We start from the raw sequence: 19,491 nt of genomic DNA on the forward strand, positions 1-19,491 counted from the left end.
TGAAAACGACTCGGTTCTACCGTCGTTGTATTTCTCAGTTTTCACCGGCACTGCTCTCAGTATAGTGGAAGGGTGACCTCCTTGAATGTTGTACGTTGTGCTCACCTGACCGAGATGAATGTACAGCTCTCGGTACGGTACTAGGTCGGGTAACTTCGTGCCTGTGACGGTTGTTGTTGGTTTTATCTCGTCAGGAGACATACCGAGTATCCTCGCTAATGGTCGGCCGAGCCTCAAGGGGTTTCTTCCATTGTTGATTAACACCACTGTACCGTTTGAGTCGTTCATCTTGAGTTCGGCTCCCAGGGGTTTGAAGACCTCGTCGTTTAGAGAGCACACACTGTAGTAGCCGTCAGTTATCTGACTGCGAGTTCCACTGACGAACAGCTTATTGTTGCTGGCGTTGATGTTAGTCCATTGCGGTAGGTAGGTGATATCACAGAGTGCGACTTCTAGTTGGCCTGAGGTGTTATCGATCGCGTGCGTCAGCTGAACGGCCTCACCGCTCGTTATTCCTGGAAGTGTTATGTACATGTTAGAGTATATATACTCATTATATAAGAGTTTCAAATGTTTTACCCTAAACTGGACGTAGATTTCTCCCCCATGAAGATCGTGGTTGCTCCTGGGTTGTATTTCAATGCCCAGCTTTTAGATGTGTTCGATAAGTATAAGCTTTCGGTGACTAACGTCAAGGCAGTCCACGCTTGGTTCAACAACCCTATGCAGTTCTGGCAGAATCAATTCAACTTTGCCGTGTGGTGCGCTACAACGGGGTGTGGTGTGACATTGACCGACACTCGGCGTGGACCGCTGAGTCAGTCTGTGTTCAAGTTCCACGTGTACTACCAGGTCAGACGTATCCTTAAAGAGATCAGCGCCCCCTCCCACAGGACAAAGCGTGGGACGCAACAAACAACCCGTACGATAGACGGGCCTACGAACGTATTTGCAATGAATTCGAAATAAACCCGAAGACGGATTGGCGTTTGCCGGGCCCGAACCACGGGTTGGGTATTCCTTATGATGGGGGGCGACCAGTGAAAGAAGTCAGTGATGATTTACTGAAACGAGATATACTACGCCAGGACTTTGCTTTGTCGAGTAATGAATGGAGGGATGATCGTATGAACTTTAAAGGTGGTGTTGCTTTCACAGTCCAGAAAGTGGAGCAGTCAACCGCAGACGGGTGGAAAATGTTCATGCTGGACACGTCGAAAGGGTTTACTAATGCCGGGGTAGTCAGGTTGAACGACTCGATTCGAACGTACGTGTGGGCGCTGTTGGGTGCGCAGTCGATGACGCGTTCCAACATCCTCGGTAAGGGAACTGCTTACGACGCTCAGAAACAGTTCGTTGTCAACGTTGAGGATGCTATCAATTCTCCAGTTGATCTCCCGCGGGCCATCGAACGCTACCAAAACGTGTTAGAATACGCCAGATCGAAAGTCAACTACGTGTTCGCCGTGGGGCTGTACATGGCTCCGAGTGATATGCAACTGAGAGTAAAAAAAGTGGTGGGTTATAACAACAAAATAGTCATAGCCACGGCGGATCAAAAGTTGGGTATCAACCCCGATATTAACACCCCCTATATCCCACACATCCCACCACGTTAAACGGGTATAGTGGCGCCACCCCCGGAGTCTAAAGTTCAACCAACACCACAGGAGGTGGCCCCCCATATTCAGGCCTCCAATCAGCAGCATATTGATAGTAAAACGGCCCTGGTGGTTGGTGGGGTAGCTTTGGGACTTATTTGGTTAAAAATTTCTTAGCCGCTACGTACACCAGACCCGCCACGGCGACGATGGCTGCCCACAGGTTTTGACTGAGCCACGTGGCAGTTTTAGCCAGAGCGCCCAACAACCACGAGACGATGCTACCCAGGATGCCGGGAAGGGCTTCGGCGGCTTTACCAGCCAGTTTAGCTAGGCCTTCCCCGAGTTTTTTTATCCAGTCTTTAACACCACCGCCGGGGGGTGTGGGAGTTCCCCCCACAGGGGTACCCCCTGTCAGTGACACCACCAAGGTTGATATGATGAAACCCAATGCAGTCAGAATGCTGGCGATGGTGATCCCTTGCTCCCGGAACAATATCCGAATCCTGTCTGCTAACGTGGTGTCTCGGTAGAGGACTTGATTGATGGTTTCCCGCACTCGGTTGGCCTGGGATCGAAGCTTTTCTTTGTGGCCGGACGCTGTCTCCAACCAGACCTGCCTTTCCTCTTCCAAATTACGTATTCGTTCCTCGATGGTGGCTTTCATAGACTCGTCCTCAGTTTCACCGAGTTTTTCCTTTTCATAGTCGATGTGGTCGTCTATCTCGCCCACTTTGGCCGTGCTTTTCGCGAGCTGTCCACGAATGGTTTGCATCAACAGGTCCAACCCCCGCAGTTCCCGAAAGGTAAGTTCGAAACCCGGGAAGGGCTTGTTCTTGTAGTCGGCCAACACCTTTTTAATATCATAATCTTGCATATCTTGACGGACCTTCGGAGGAAGCTTAGGTCGCGCGCCACCGTAATCTATGAAACCTAGCTCATCGCGGATCAAGTCACTCCCATGTCGACTGCCCAGTGTTGATAAAACAAGCGGTTCTCTCGTGCGTTTATTCACGAGATCGATCTCCGGGTGAGCCTTCAAACGCAGCGTGCCATTGCTATCGAGGGTAAACCTGGAATAGTTCCTTCCCAACGGCTTGAGTTTGGATTTATTTTCAACTGCGTTGTAATAATCGTCGACGGCGCCCTCCATGAGTGCGTCACCTGAGAATGAGGTCTCCTGCTCATCGAATGCCTGGGCACTATCGCCCCACGTCTCCATAGGTATGTCTTCATCCATGATTTAGTATTAAAAATATATTTCATTTATATATAACAATGTACGGCAGAAAATTAGATCCTTTCAGAAGATTGAGAGAGCCATTAGGAGCCAGAGCCGTGCGCCAGTCGGTGACCATCACCAACAATCCCAGCAAGATAGACCAGAATCAAACTCTGCTGGTTAGATTTCCAAACCTTGGTGAGAATGACCTTATTGTACCAGGCACTGTTCGAGTGGCGTTCAATATCACGTTGACCTCCGACAACGACAAACGCGAGCTAGTGCGGAACGTGGGTCGAGCTATCATCAAGAAAACGACCGTCAAGATCAGTGGTAACGAGGTGCTGAGCATCGACGACAGCGACGTGTTTCACTGCTACGGGGATCTCTGGAAAAGCGAGGGAGAACGAGTCAATGATGTGTACCAGGGCATCAGCAAATCAACCCGGTCGCGCATAGGGTATGCCTTCACGCCAGACCAGCTAGACAAGCTATCGGACGGTGAAAAGGCCATCGCTCGAGCATACGGGAATCGATTCTGCGTGCCGCTCGACTTCGAGTTGCTCACGGGACACGCGCCGTTTTACCAGGCCGCGCTGGGTGATAGGCTCGAATACGAGCTCACGTTTAACGACTATACCAAAGTAGTGCGTACGCCGAACGGTGATGAGGCCAGTTATGCCATAGACAACATCTCTCTGGAGTTCGACTTGGTCACTAGCCCGGAGCTGGCAAGGCAGGTTCGAAGCCAGTACTCTGGGAAGATGGCTATCCTGTACGATCGCGTACTGAGGCATAGATCAGTCGTGCGAGATAAGAGCGACACTGTGTGGAATATCAACCTGAACGTGCCGGCGCAATCGATGAAAGGTATCCTGGTCGTCCCCGTGGAGGATTACGAGCCATTCCGGAGGGACAGCGAGAAGTTTTTCAACCCCGAGATTGAAAAGGTGGAAGTGACCATCGAGGGCGTGCCCAACCAGCTGTTCAGTCATGGTATGAGACCACACCAGCAGTGGGATGAGATAAAAAAGCTACCAGTGGGGGATTACATAACAAAGGACCTGGACCTCGGCTCCGTGCAGATCGGTGAATACCTGACCACCAAGTACGCCCTATGGTTGGACATGCGATCCACGGATGATGATAAACTGCACGGTAGCGGGCGCCGTATAGATAACGGCAGCGAAGGGATAACCATCCAGATTACTAAGAAGGTTCAACCCGCTGGTAAGTTGAAATTATATCTGTACGTTATTATGGACGCGCAACTTAATATAGACAATGGGAGATTCGTGCAAGCCATCTACTGACCTCCACCTCCCCACTGACCCACACTGCGCCATAGTGTGCGGGCAGACTGGCTGTGGGAAGACCGTTTTCGTGTTGGATATGTTGGAGGGTTACTACAAGGATGTGTTCGATAACATCGTTATCATGTGCCCTACTCTGAGCATGAATAAAACGTACGCACGACCTTGGGTGATGACGGACCCGGACGTACACAAAATCGACCCTGGAACACGCGTGCAGGACTGGTTGAAAGCTCTTCACGAGAAATTTAAAGGGGAACCGACGCTGTTCATACTGGACGACTGCAGCGCTAATCACGAGATAACAAAAAAGAGAGACATGCTATCGTACCTGGCCTTCTCCGGCCGGCATGCAAATCACAGCGTCTGGGTGCTAACGCAGAAGTTCAACTCGGTGTTGAAAGACCTCAGGGAGCAGACGCGATGGGTGGCCTTATTTCACTGCAAGGACAGGGATTCGTTCGAGGAGTGTTTGAGAGAGAACGATGTGATGAGCAAATTAGAACGGGAACGGGTGAAGAAACAGCTCGCTGAAACTAAACACGCTAAGCTCGTGCTCAAGACCGACCAACCAGTAGCATATAGGGTGTGCTAAAGCTAAGCAAAGCTAAGCTAAAGCTAAGCAAATGCTAAGTATAGCTATGATATTTGAAGTGTTTCTCGTGTGCAACTTAACCTTCATTTCTCTGTGTTTTGTCTGTATCGGGTATTATATAGTTAAAACTAAATCTTACTTGTTATATTATAAGATGGAGTGTGAGGAATTGCTCGAACAATTGTTGGTACCTGGGGTAGTGGATGATGACAAGCGAGAGAAACTGGTGGCGTTGGCTGTTGGCGGCAAAGCCAAACATTACTTTGGAGACTACACTCCGGATAAAATTCACAAAATGTCAGCCGAAGAAATCGATAAGCTGTACGCTAGATACGAGTCCCGGCTCGGAGCAGAAATGACAAAGACAATAGGATCGGCTATGACCCAGATATACACCGGTATTGTGTCATACTTCCTTCCCATTCCACCAGAGCGCCGACTTTACCTGTGGGAAGACCTCGAGAAAGACCCTTTTATCGAACACGCCGTGAGCTCTATCAGCTGCGAGCTGTACCACAAATATGGCATGTTGTTGGCTCCAGTGACGGCGGCGATTATCACGGCAAAGCATTGTCAATTTGAGAGAAAAAATAATAATAATAGTATAGATGGATGCTGCTCCCGAGGTGACGGTGGGGGTACCCCCCACAGTGAGGGAAACCCCTCCCGAGGTGACAGTGGAGACCAGGGAAACAGTAACCAGGCAGAAGAATCCTAAGAGAGTAGCTGCCGGTAAAAAACGGTGGTGTAACCAACATAAAATTATCAACCCCCGACTGTTGTTGGCTGTAGGTGCTGCCGTGGTTATAACATGGTTATACGTGGGAGTACCCCCCAACAGTGAGGTGGTACCCCCCAACAGTGGGGGTGTGGGGGTAACCCCCACTGTCGACCCGCATATCATGTTATAATTTTAATATTTTTATATCATATACATAATGTCTGAGGGGAAAACGTTCGTCAACGACGCATACCACGCCACAGTGGTCGCCAGTCTAGCCGTAGGGTACGCTCGGTTGACTAAAATGGTGCTTAAACAACCAACTATCAAGCTAGATTTCAACCTGCAGGATATGGGTATGCTCATAATGAACCTTGGTATGGCGATGGCCACAAAAGACATCCTAGTAAAACAAGGGATAATACCTGAAAATATAATGAAATAATATAGGATGGCCACGATAGCTATGATGGTCGGTGGGGCGTTAGTGAATGCCCTGGCATTTTCCGGGAGTAATTTCCTCTTCTCGAAACTACGAGATGACCATGCGGCTGAAATACAGGAAGAAAGGAAGCGGCACGATCTCGCTACTGAGAAATTACAAAAGGCACAGGCCGAGTACGCTAAAAAACGCCTCCAGAGGATCGATTTTATTAACGAACAACTCCAGCGTGAAAACCATGCCGTTCAAACATTCAACGATGTCGATGAAGCAATGAAAGAATACTACCTACTAACTGGTAAACGATTGGAACCGCTCAATAAACCCACACTCGCTCAGTACTACACACCATCCAAGGGACAAATGAATCGTGAACTGGGCTTCATAGTGTTGGGTATAGCAGCTACTGCGTTGGTTGCGAAGCAATTAAATTAAAATACCCATATAAGTAAACATGAGACCCGCTCCATACCGATGCGAATACATACTTATGGGGAAGACCGAGGTCTGTGGTAGGAAATGCAGGACTAGGTTCTGTTGTTTCCATATGGGAAGTCCTAACTACACGTGTTCTGTGTGTGGTATCGGGGTTAAAGGGCACTACTGTCTATGTAAAGCTCACGGAGCGAACGTAGTCAGACATCAACTCATCTACGAGAATAAAATGGGCTACATAAAAGAACGTAGGCGACTGCTCAAGATAGACTCCAATTAGACATTGGTTATGTTAGGTGTAAACACTATGACTACTGTACGCGAGCTTAAGCGGGTCGCAAAACAGAGAGGTGTGATCGGGTATTCTCGAATGCGGAAGTCAGCATTGTTGAGATTACTAGGTTTAGAAGCCCCTACGGTAAAACAATTAAAAGCTCAAGCAAAACAGCTTGGATACACGGGTTATTCAAAACTGGGGAGAGCCGGGTTAGTCGAATTGTTATCACATACCCCCGTAGCACGTCCCACTGTAAAACAACTGAAAGCCGAGGCACACGATTTGGGTTTAGGCGGATATTCCCGTATGAGGAAACCACAACTTTTAGAATTATTACGACAGAATAGAGCTATTGACCTACAGTTCGTGCGCACTGAGCGCGCTGTAGGCAACTATTTGAGAGGTTGGCACATGCACGTTGATAGAAACATAGACATTACAGCTATCAAGCCTCTGATAGCTGATAAGGTCAACCAGGAACTAAATAACCTAGGAAGTATCAAGTCTCAGATCACAGTGAAAATGTCGCTCGATAAGCAGGTTGGGGACCTCACTGAATATGTTCAGCCTTACTTCCGAGGTAAACAAGAGGTCGTCACACATACAGAGACCATTGACACATCAATCGATACCAGTTTTCAGCAGATACGAGAATACCTAGAACGCTACACACACTTGGGGTCCGGGTGGGCTGTAGATAAAATCGATAATGTCTATCTAGACATAGCTAACTACGTGCCATTCAGAGGCGGGTCATACCTAGCCTTGCCCCCCTACTATAGGAACAAACATGCCATAGTAAACGTTAAGAATAGAGGAAACGATTGCCTGAGGTTAGCTACCAGGTCAGCCTTATTTCCAGCTGGCACTAATTCAGATAGGCTTTCTAGCTATCCCCAAGACGATGGGCTCAACTGGGATGGTATAGATGAACCCACCCCCATATCGCAGATCACTAAAGTAGAAAAACAGAATAATCTGGCTATAAATATCTTTGGGCACGAAGGTAACACAACAATAGTACACAGGGTCAGCGGGGTGAAGGATCGCCAAGTTATCAATATATTCATGATCCAGCGAGGTGACAAGTATCACTACACATGGATAAAACACTTTAGCAGGCTGTTGTATGACCAATCGGCACACAGAGGAAAGACCCACTTCTGTGAACGATGTCTACATGGCTTCACACGAGCTGATTTATTAGAATCCCACCGGGAGGATTGTCAAGGTGTGGGGCAGACGGCCATACGAGTCGACATGCCTAAGGAAGGTGATAATATCCTAAAATTCGGTAACCACAAGAACCAAATGTCTGTGCCTTATATCATATACGCCGACTTCGAAGCCTTGGTTGTGGGGGGGGATTCCCCCACACAAGAGCATAAAGCCTGTGGGTTTGGATACATTGTCGTCCGTTGTGACGGGGAAACGAAAACTCCGGTAGTGTATAGGGGCCCTGACGCGGCTGAAAGGTTTCTAAAGTGTTTGCAGGAGGAAGAAAAAATTGTTAGGAATGCATTGTATAGAATCGCTCCCATGTGTATGACCCGAGTCGACAGGCTAGCTCACGCTAGTAGCACTAACTGTCACGTGTGTGACTCACCACTTAACGGTGATTCGGTGAGAGATCACTGCCACATAACTGGTAAGTATAGAGGCGCCGCTCACAGCGCGTGCAACCTCAAGCTTAAAATCAACCCTAAGACAATAAACATCCCCGCTGTCTTTCACAACTTGAGAGGGTACGACTCACACTTAATCATGCAGGCCATCGCGAAAATCGATGGTAATATAACGTGCATCCCCAACAACATGGAGAGATACATCTCCTTCAGCTTAAAAGGACTTATGTTCATTGACTCGTTTCAGTTCCTCCTGTCGTCACTCGACAGTCTGGTCAAGGCCAACAATACCTTCCCTATCACCGATCGATACACAGACGCCGAGACTAGACCCCTGCTTATGAGGAAAGGTGTGTACCCCTATGAGTACATGGATAGTTGGGTCAAGTTCACCGAGACCAGACTACCCCCTATTGACTGCTTTTATAGCAAGCTGAATGAGGCGTCCGTCTCACGAGATGATTACTCGCACGCGACTAACGTATGGAATAAACTGGGTTGTAAGAACCTGGGTGATTATCACGACCTGTACTTGAGGACAGATGTACTGCTGTTAGCCGACGTGTTTGAGACGTTTAGGCGGACGTGTTTCAAGCAGTATAAACTCGACCCCGCATGGTATTACACCAGCCCAGGTCTGTCGTGGGACGCCTTGCTTAAAAAGACCGGAGTTAATTTGGAATTGCTCACAGATTACGACATGCACCTATTCATTGAGAAAGGCTTGTGAGGTGGGATTTCCATGGCATCCAAACGATACGCGAAAGCAAATAATCAATACGTGAAAGGTTACGATCCTAACAAGCCAACCAATCACATTCTCTACCTCGACGCAAACAACCTGTACGGCTGGGCCATGAGCCAGTATCTACCTACAGGAGGATTCGAATGGGTACCCCACGTTGATGTTATGGGGGTTGCACCAGATTCGAACAAAGGTTATATCCTCGGGGTTGACTTAGAGTATACCAAGGAATTACACACATCACACAACAGCTACCCCCTGGCCCCCGAACGTATGAGGGTTAACCCAGACTGGATGTCTGAGTACCAACATAACTTGTTAGGTGGGCGTGTGACAGACGTTGAAAAACTCGTTCCTAACTTAATGAATAAGACCAAGTACATCGTTCACTACCGCAACCTACAGCTGTACCTGTCGTTGGGTATGAGGCTGACCAAAATACACAGGGTGCTCATGTTCGACCAGAGCCCATGGATGGAGCCCTACATCAGAATGAACACAGACCTACGAAAAAAAGCCACCAGTGATTTTGAGAAAAATCTCTACAAGCTCATGAACAACTCGGTGTTTGGTAAGACTATGGAGAACCTGAGGAAACGCGTGACCGTGAAGCTGGTTCGGTCGAGTGAGGAAGACAAGCTCAGGAGATTGATAGTCAGTCCGGCATTCAACCGTAGTAAGATATTCACAGACAACCTGGTTGCCCTACACATGAAGAAAAGCCACATAAAATTCAACCGGCCTGTTTACGTGGGGATGAGCATCCTCGATTTATCCAAACACCTGATGTACGACTTTTACTACAACGAGCTCAAGAAACAGTACGGCGACAGGTGTGAAGTGCTGTACACTGACACGGATTCCCTGCTGTTAGAAATTCGAACCGAGGACGTGTACGAGGACATGAAAAAACACCTCGATTTATACGACACCAGCGACTACCCTAAGACCCATACCATACACAGTACGGTAAATAAAAAGGTCCTAGGTAAGATGAAGGACGAGTGTGCTGGCACGGCCATAGCCGAGTAGATAGGTTTGAGACCTAAGATGTACTCCATACTGAAAGACGACAATAGTGAGATCCGGAAGGCTAAGGGGGTTAAGAAGTATGTGGTGAAACAACACATCAAACACGCCAGATTCAAGGAAGCCCTGTTCAAGACCCGTACCTTTAGGCATAAAATGAACACACTTAGAAGTGATGGACATAAGATATACGGACTGACTATAAACAAGACGTCCCTGTCGCCTATGGACACGAAACGTTGGATAGCTATTGATGGTATAAACACATACGCGTATGGACATGAAAAAATTTGAGGCTATTTACTACAGCCCGCGTGGGTACTGGAAAGGAGCTAGCGCAGTAGATAAGCTAGCTAAAATAGCGTGAGTACCCCCGGAGGAAGCCAAAGCGTGGCTTGAAAAACAAGCCCTGTGGCAGATCTATTTGCCGGCACCACGCTACGTGCCTAGAAGGAGGTTCGGTATTAACATACCTAATAGCGTTCACCAGGCAGACCTACTGTTCCTACCCCACGACAAGAGGTACAAGTATGCCTTAACCGTAGTGGACGTAGCCAGTCGTTACAAGGAAGCCGAACCCTTGACCACGAAAGATTCGGCCCAGGTAGCCAGAGGATTCGAACGCATATACAAACGCAGCCCGCTGACGTGGCCAACAGAGCTGCAAGTTGACCCCGGACGGGAGTTCATGGGTGCCGTGTCACAACTGCTAGCCAAACACGATACAAAGGTCAGGCGTGGCACGGCCAGAGCCCATCGCAGCCAAGCCATAGTTGAGAGATTTAATAGGACTTTGGCTGAGCGCTTGTTCGGCCATCAGTATGCTAGGGAGATGGCCACCCCTGGAAAACGATCGACTGAATGGGTCACGAGGTTACCCAAGGTGGTGTCGGCAATCAACCATGAAGTCACCCGTCTCACCGGTAAGAAACCGGCAGACGCTATCAAACTAAAATCAATAGTTGCAGAGTCGGCCGCTCCATTGCGTGGGAAGGAGAAACAGATACCAGATAGGGCCCTAGTGAGGTATCTATACCAGCCGGGGGAACACGAGGGTGATAGTGGTAAGCGGGCCACCGATCCTATATGGTCAGTCAAAACTTACAACATAGATAAAGTGGATATGAAAGCCGACGAACCTAACTTATACTACTTGAGGGATGGGCCGGGTAGGGGGTTTGTAAGAGAAGAATTATTGATCGTACCGTACGGCACAGTGTTACCTCCTACCAACACACGTTAAACGGTAAACGTGTAGTAGGGGTAATAGTAGCAAGAGCTAAGGGCCCCACCAAAGCCTTAGTTAGTAAATAAGGCGTTGTAGAGACTTTTTTTGAAAGTGATCCAGAACCCCCATTCCCTATACTACTATTTGAATTATGTGTTAGGCAACAGGAGCACGGTTACAGGCTGCTATTGCCCCCAATCACCCAGATCCCTCCCTCCACCGACACATGGCCGCAACCCACAGGTAACGGGTTGGTGGACCAAACATTCCTCCGGGTTGAGGGTGGCGAGCTCATTGCGTTACCCAGCACCCACAACGAGAAGGTGGCTCGCCACGGGTGCTCCCAGTGCAGAGTGAACAAGCCTCAGATATTGTATGAGTCAAACTGACGTGCACTTGCCTATCGGGAAGTGAACCCTTCCCTTCTTGCGAGCTGAACTTCCATACTTTAACATGCTTTAACACAGGTGAAATGGCCTTTGAAATCCTTTTTATTAGATAATCGAGATTGATACTCTGACATATCATTCACAATCACAGAGAAAAAAATACTAAAAATAATTTACTTCTCTGTTTGTATTTCGGTTCCATTTAACTCGGACTTAATTATACAAGGCAACTATGTTTTATTATACGTCCTACCCATCGAATCAATATGCTTCCCTTTAGACAGATTTTGTCTTTTCTCTCCCATGAAATTGAGTCTGGTTATTCACTGACGTTAATGCATCACTCAAAACCCGAGAGAATACATACTTGTGCGGTAATGCATAATGCCATTGTTTGCACTCTGATGCTATGTAATCATTATACATACTTACAAAAGCAAATCATCGTATATACCCTACTCAGTGAATCAATATCGTTTTAACAGACAGTATGCAATTATGAAATTATTCAGAGTAAACTCTTATTGTCATGTATACAAATGGCCCATCCATCAGGGCTGCTCTCTGTATAGTTAGGTCTTTATTTAGACGGAAATTGTTAAAAGCCTTCTTGTGTAATGTTATATTGATCTACAATCTAACTTACAGGTATATATCGTTTACCTCGGTAACTACTCATCATTCAACGGAAACCACGCACTAAGGATGGCTTGGACTCTATTCACACATGTCTTCAGCATTGGTATTTTTACTATTCTTCTAGTTCATATTCACGGAAACAGATCAGATGGTCAAGCGAAACTTTTACAACACTTGCTAAATAACAGCAACCCACAACTGTTCCCAAGCGATGAAATACTCTACATTAGTATTTTCTTTAGTCAATCACAAATAATTGAACACGATGAACAGCGACAATCCATCACCACAAGTGGATGGTTCAGACTGGAGTGGGTTGACGAAGCCTTGATGTGGAACATCTCGGACTTTGAAAACATAAAGAACATAACCCTGACAAGCGATAAAATATGGACACCTGATGTACTACTTGTGAATTCTGTTGCAGAAAGGACACTTTTCAATCAACACACTGTACCTGTGTCTGTGGAACATACAGGATTAATCACGTGGTACCACGGTGATATCTTCCAGAGCTATTGCGATTTTGATGTTTTACATTTTCCGTTTGACACTCAAAATTGCAGTCTTATTCTGTCAACATGGATCTCACAATCGGATAATATGCACTTGACGCCAGGTGCACGGAAATCCAGTGAAAATCTTGCTTTCGAGAATGGATTATGGCAGTTAGAGGACATTTCAACTTTTGCCTACGACACAGTTTACCCATATCTCACAGTAACCCTGACAATTAAGCGCCAACCATCATACTATGTTTTCAACTTGATTATCCCCATTGTATTACTATCCATTCTCAGTTCCCTGGTGTTTGCTCTGCCAGCAGAGTACGGAGATAAAGTAGGTCTTTCCATGACCGTTCTTCTCTCCTTCGGGGTCTTTCTCACTCAGATAACAAACAACATGCCCAAGACATCCCGTCAGACGTCCTACCTCACCATCTACCTCACCATCCTTCTCACCCTAAGCTCCATCCACGTGGTAATGTCGGTTGTGATCCTCAGAATGCACAGACGACAAGGAGTGGTCCCGTTAGTCTTACAGAAACTGGTCATTTGTTGGAAGTGTTGTCATTCAAATAAGAGACTGAATCTTTATGTACACGAACATTACATCGATGACGTGAATACAAAGAAGTGCACAGAGGGTCCAACCTGGAAGGATGTAGCTGCCATGCTGGATGCAATTTGTCTGAGAGTATTCTTCATCATCAACATCACATGTGGCGCCATCTTCTTCGCCATCCTTACAATGTAAAGTTGACCGTTCTGAGGTGAGGAGAAATGAGTTGAACATCCTATTTAAGCATACACGTTTCGGATGACAACGTCCATGCGTGTGTATGTGTGGCAGCTTGTACTAACTCAGAATTAAACTGGTTTTATAGTGCCAGTTCACTGAGATACCATGCCAGTTCACTGAGATACCATGCCACAGTTATGCATGAATATCCCACTCTGACATAATATACTGACTCCGAGCCTCTGAGTCAGACTGACCTGCGAAGTTAGTGATTATGAAAACACGTGTGGAACTGAACATAAAACGACCTTTTTTCTGTTGGTAGTTTTTCGAAAATGCATTTGTATTTGTCATTGGATCCAGTGTTTTCTCACTGTTCTATTTTAACTGCGGAAAATGCATTTCTGTGTATGTCTATGCAAACAGTGGATAATGTATATCAGTACTTCTGCATAGTGGCAAGAACAAAATCTCTGAATCTGAATTATTACTGTGTAGGTGGTAGGTGTAGTGGGTACAGAGAGAAGGAGAAGCACATTTACTGTTCATAGTTTGTAGTTCTCAAGAGCTTTAAAGTTCTCTAAGGATGCACTCATCACTCTTCTGGTGGGTGGTCCCAGCCGTTCACTGTTCTTACAAAGAATGTTTTCCTTATTTCTAATGTGTTAGTATGTGGTAGCGGGACTCCTCTGTTGTGGTAGGCAGATCGTTCGGGGATGCTGCGCTATCTTAGAGATGTTTCATTAGGTAACGACAGATTACATGTTCCAATAGTTTACAGCAGCCACATGTGAGATTGGTCTGTAGCTGCTGGGTCCCTTCTTCTTGAAGACGCTTGAGATAATTGCATTCAGCCATTCCTTGGGGAGTACTCCTTGGCTGACGGATACTTAGAAACTTTGTTGAGGCCTGGTGAGACGTTATTGGCACACTTCTATAAAGTGGTATTCGGAATAAGATCTGGGCTACTGGCTTTCTTTATACTGGCCAGTACTTTGGTTGTGTTCGTGTCTTGGGGCTGATGTCTGATGGCTTTCGTTTCTCGGGATGGTACATTATTGTCTGTGCTGGATTTTATTCTTTCTTTAATGTATTTCCATTTGTCGTCGTTAGTTTATTCTGCTGTGTAGTCATTTCGGTGATGTCGTTGAAGATTGTGTTGCAGTTACCTTTAAGCTGGTCCCAGTTTGCTTGTGAGCACTTGTATTATTTCCGTCTCTTCTGTTTGTTATGCACTGGCTTCATCTCCAAGTCTGTCACAACAACTTCATGATTTCATAGTCCTGGGATCGACGTGAATGATCTCACCAATGATGAGTTGGATACAAATAAGGGGTCAATGAGATTATTTTCAGGTGTTGGACAGTCGTGAATTTGAGTAAGGCTGGTTGAGGTGACGTCTATCGGGGCTTGTTGTACCTTTCTGTCGGGCGCACTCGGTTGCACTGTAATGCTGCTCCAGTTTAGGGTAGGTCAATTGCAGTTCCCTGCTAAGATGGGCTGTTTAGAGTTTGTTATGACGTTTAGTTTCTCAAAGGATTTCTCTAGTTATTTCATGTCTTTCACGTTTCTATGTGGCGTGTAGAAGTTTACAGCGTATAGTTGTTTACTTCTGCAGATTGTTTACTTCTGCAGATGTTTATCTTTACCCCTTCTGTCTTGAAGTCGACGATGACTTCTTTCTCTTCTGTTGATGTGGCGTTTGTTAGTATGAAGAAGCCACCAACAAATGTACTTCATTCTTTACGGTATACAGTATAACCTTGTAAATATACGTTGTACATATTCTAACGTATATTTGAGTTTAATATGTGAAAGGAATTACGTTTGTAGTACACAGATAGTATTAAGTATTCAGTGTTAAGATATTGTAAAAAAGATTTAAAGTATGTACACACATAAATGTTAAAGGGTGTACGAGGGGATGTCAATAAGTTTTGAGCCTTGCATAGAAAAACACAAAATATTGGTATGAACCACATTTATTTTTCCCCTTGTGAGTCAAGACACTTGTTCCATCTTTTCTGCCAGGCGCTGATGCCATTTCTATAGAAGGCGCCACTTTGGTCCTCAAACCAAGCCTCAGTAGCAATAAGCTCATTTTCATCCTGAAATATACGACCACGCAAGTGTTTCTTGAGATTTGGTAACAGACGTTAATCACTTGGTGCCAGGTCTGGAGAGTAGGGGGTATGCGGCAAGATTTCGTATCCGCATTCCTGGACAGCAGCGGCTGCAACGCGAGAGGTGTGTACTGGAGCATTGTCTTGATGTAGAAGAATACCACGTCTGATCTTGCCCCGGCGCTTCTCCTTGATTGACTGTCACACTTGCCTCAACAAGTTAGCGTAATATTCCCCATTCATTGTTCTTCCTTTTGGTAAGTAATCTATGTGGATGACGCCTTTGCTATCCTAGAAGACTGTCGCCATTACCTTCTGCACTGATCTGGAGGCTTTGAACTTTTTGGTCCTGGGAGAAGTGACATGTTTCCATTCCATGGATTCTTGTTTGCTCTCAGGATCATAGTGGTGGATCCAGGTTTCATCACAGGTTACTAGCCTAAAGTGAAAATCTTCTGGATTCTTGTTGTATCTGGTTAGCATGGAGTTGCTTATGGTGACCCTTGTTTGCTTCATTTCATCTGTAAGCATTCTTGGCACCCATCTTGCGCACACCTTAGACATGGCGGTATGTTCATGAAGAATTGTCTCGATGGATCCGTGTGAAATGCCTGTGGTCTCCTCTAGGTCGTGGAGTGTGATTCGACGATTTTCCAGCACAAGTCTATGCACCCTGTCAATGTTTTCCTGACTAGTGCTTGTTGTTGGGCGACCTGGACGGGGGTCATCTTCAAGACTCTCTCTACCATGCTTAAATTCATTGACCCATCGTTTGATGGTAGCAGATGAAGGGGAAGGGGAAGACTTCCCATAAACTGCTGAAAGCCTTTCGTCAGTGTTCTTCGCCGAGTTTCCTTCAAGAACTAAAAACCTAATTACTGCTCTATACTCAATTTTATTAATTTTCACTCCCGTGATGAGGGGGTGGTGGTGGGGGTCTCTTTCTGTCAATGTGAACTGTTCAATAACTTCTGAGAGTAGGATACCAAAACTTATATATCACATCAGCTACACCCTAAGGTTCAATGTCGTACCATAGACTGTGACACCTGGGTATGAAAAATGCTCAAGGCTCAAAACTTATTGACATCCCCTCGTATACGACGTGATGGTCTGTTAGCATGTTTTGCTCTTTAGCTTAAAATAAACCTGCTTATTAAAGGACCACTAAACTCAATTTTTTGGTACTCTTTTTATCACTGCATATGAAAGACTTCTGGTTAGTCTTAAACGAAACACATTTTTTTTACAAAAAGCTTGTCGTTAATTAATACCAAGCGCTTAAAATTTGCTGAGAAGCCGTCTCCTTCTGTCTCGCCCGCAAACGAAACCACAGACACGGTTACGTAACACTGTCGCCAGGGAATCGGACGTGACGTAATAGAAGGAACGATTTCCAATTAATTGTATAGATTTCCCGTTGAATGTATAGAAAATGTGTAGGAAGCTCGTCATTTTGCTGATTTCTCGACGTCACCAAAGACATGCCGAATTGTTGTGTTGCCGTCGATTGCTCCTTGGGGTCGGGTGATGGTGTCACTATGCGCAGATTTCCACCGGAACCCGAAGTTTGTGCTTAAATTGGTTGTTTGCGTGTGCGAAGCGAGCGTGTGGAAGCCTATGGTATATACTAAATCGGATGGTTCGCCCCCTACCATGCTTCCAGTATAGAAAATGGGAGTTCAAGTTTCATCGAGTTTATAAAATAAAGACTGCTTGCTACACATTGCTGACCAAAAGTATTTTGCATGAATATGCTGCAGTACTTAATTGAAATGGACTTTAGTCCGTGAGTTCACGATTTTCAAAAATGGCGGCGCCCTGTCTGAAAATGAATGCTATTTAAATTTGTTTTCATAGACTTACAAAAGCAAAATTACTTCTATTGGTAGCAAAATATGTTTTTTTTATTGATGGACAGTAGGAGTTTGCATGACATAGCTTATAACATAACAATTTCACTCATGGAAGCGAGGTGGAGGGCAAGATAATTAGCAATTATATTAATATCACTTCGACCCCCAGCTTGCCATAAAAGGCGACTCAGCTTGTAGTAAGAGGCATCGGGTGGTCAGGCTCGCTGACTTGGCTGACACATGTCATCGGTTCCCAACTGCGCAGATCGATGTTCATGTTGTTGATCACTGGATTGTCTGGTCCAGACTCGATTATTTACAGACCGCCGCCATATAGCTGGAATATTGCTGAGTGCGGCGTAAAGCTAAACTCACTCACTCACTCACATAAAATGATGTTAGTTTTAACTGTGTACGCTAACGTTAATGCTAAGTGTGATATTCTAGTTGTTTTATTGTCCTTTGCCGACAGGTGTTTATCATACATATATATTCCATTTCAGGGTTAAATGTTAAATGACATGGCTGAAATATTGGCGATGTGACTAATACGTCACAGTCATAGTGCAATAAGTGTTGAGCATCTCCTCAAACAAATTTCGTTGAGCGCTCATGGCAGAGGAGTACTGGAAACTCAGTGAGTGGCTTACTGAAAATCAGCGATTCCACTACGTGTTTTGTAACACAATAACAACTTGCATCCATGTCACATGCTGTGTATGTGTCACAAAACGCATTTGCCCATAGCCATTATTCAAACCTTACGCTGTCCCGGAATACACCATTACATGTCTTACACCAAAAACTACTTGATTACAACGACTTGTAGGAATATTGAGCTTCCAACGTGATTTTCAAAATGAAAACAATGGTGTTGTGTGATTTTGCTCGCCATGGAAAAGATTTCCATATGAAGGAAATGTGGTGGTGCTTATCAGCGTTTGTTTGAATTGAATATGTAACCTTCAGCTGTCCTTAATAAGGAAATGTGTACTGAACACTTGACAAGACATCTAACTATTTAACCTTCCACTGTCCCCAATAAAAGTACACTATAGTATTCATATCCGAATGAATCTGTGAATTGTACTGTGTTTTCCAAACAACGCATGGTGCTTTGGAAAGTACGTCTTATTACATGTATCTTAAAATGGATTCACTTAAATTAAGACTATTTAGAAAGTGCAGTTTGTGAACAAAAGAAAATAGTGTTAAACGAAATATATTGCTTACGAATCACTAATTAAGTATTACATATGGACCCTCTGTGATCATCGTCATCTGTCAAAGATTATGTCTCTGTAGGTTGTGTTATCGAAGTGATCTTAAATCGTGTCTCATAATTCTCACTCTTTGTTATAGTGTGTGGTCTCTGTTTTGTGTGCGTGTTATTTCCTATAGTTCCGTTATAATATCGACAACATGTGAAATTTTGCTTTTGAACAAAGTAACTTTCCATTGCTGTTAATCGATTCTTGAAGGTGTGAACAAGGGTTTTAAAAATGAACTTCACAACAGCTGATAATAATAATTAACTATGAATACAGGTGGCTCATGTTCGTTTAGAAAAAAACGGTAAAGGGTTTCCGATGAATTCGTTCAAATAAAACTGCTGTTTTTCAGTGAATATTGAACCACATTCTAACTTGCGAGTATATACTGTTCAGTGCTATGATCACTGTTCATCCAGCGGAAACGACGCCGAAAGGATGACACGAAAAGGATGACTCTGAATATGAAGACCATTTGAACTTTTCATCCATTTTACACAATTATACCTGTTTTGTACCATCAGTTGTCGTATTCATTCAGCTACAAGCCCATATCTAATACAATAATATGAACCTGCAACTTCACACTTTTGTTTTAAAAAAAATGTATTTCATGACATTTTATCCATGGTATTTTTTATGTAACCAAATGATATTGTAGCTGTATCCCCTGCGAGAGTGATTGACTTAATATTTCAGCCACATCGTGACGAGAACATTTAACACTGAGAAGGAATA

At 45.1% G+C, this 19,491-nt stretch overlaps 2 protein-coding genes across 2 annotated transcripts in view; one reads left to right on the forward strand and one right to left on the reverse strand.

Moving 5' to 3' along the window:
- Positions 1–19,491, reverse strand: part of LOC137285088 (zinc finger protein ubi-d4-like) — a 283,874-nt gene that overhangs the window by 150,103 nt on the left and 114,280 nt on the right. The window lies entirely within an intron of this gene.
- Positions 5,340–19,491, forward strand: part of LOC137283983 (uncharacterized) — a 37,892-nt gene continuing 23,740 nt past the window's right edge. The window contains exons 1-3 of the mRNA XM_067815650.1: positions 5,340–5,473; positions 11,394–11,606; positions 13,062–13,514. Coding sequence (XP_067671751.1) covers positions 5,340–5,473; positions 11,394–11,606; positions 13,062–13,514 — 800 coding nt within the window. The remainder of the gene's footprint in view (positions 5,474–11,393; positions 11,607–13,061; positions 13,515–19,491) is intronic.

The sequence above is a fragment of the Haliotis asinina genome, chromosome 5 (genome assembly GCF_037392515.1).
Source record: "Haliotis asinina isolate JCU_RB_2024 chromosome 5, JCU_Hal_asi_v2, whole genome shotgun sequence".
Classification (NCBI taxonomy): domain Eukaryota; kingdom Metazoa; phylum Mollusca; class Gastropoda; order Lepetellida; family Haliotidae; genus Haliotis; species Haliotis asinina.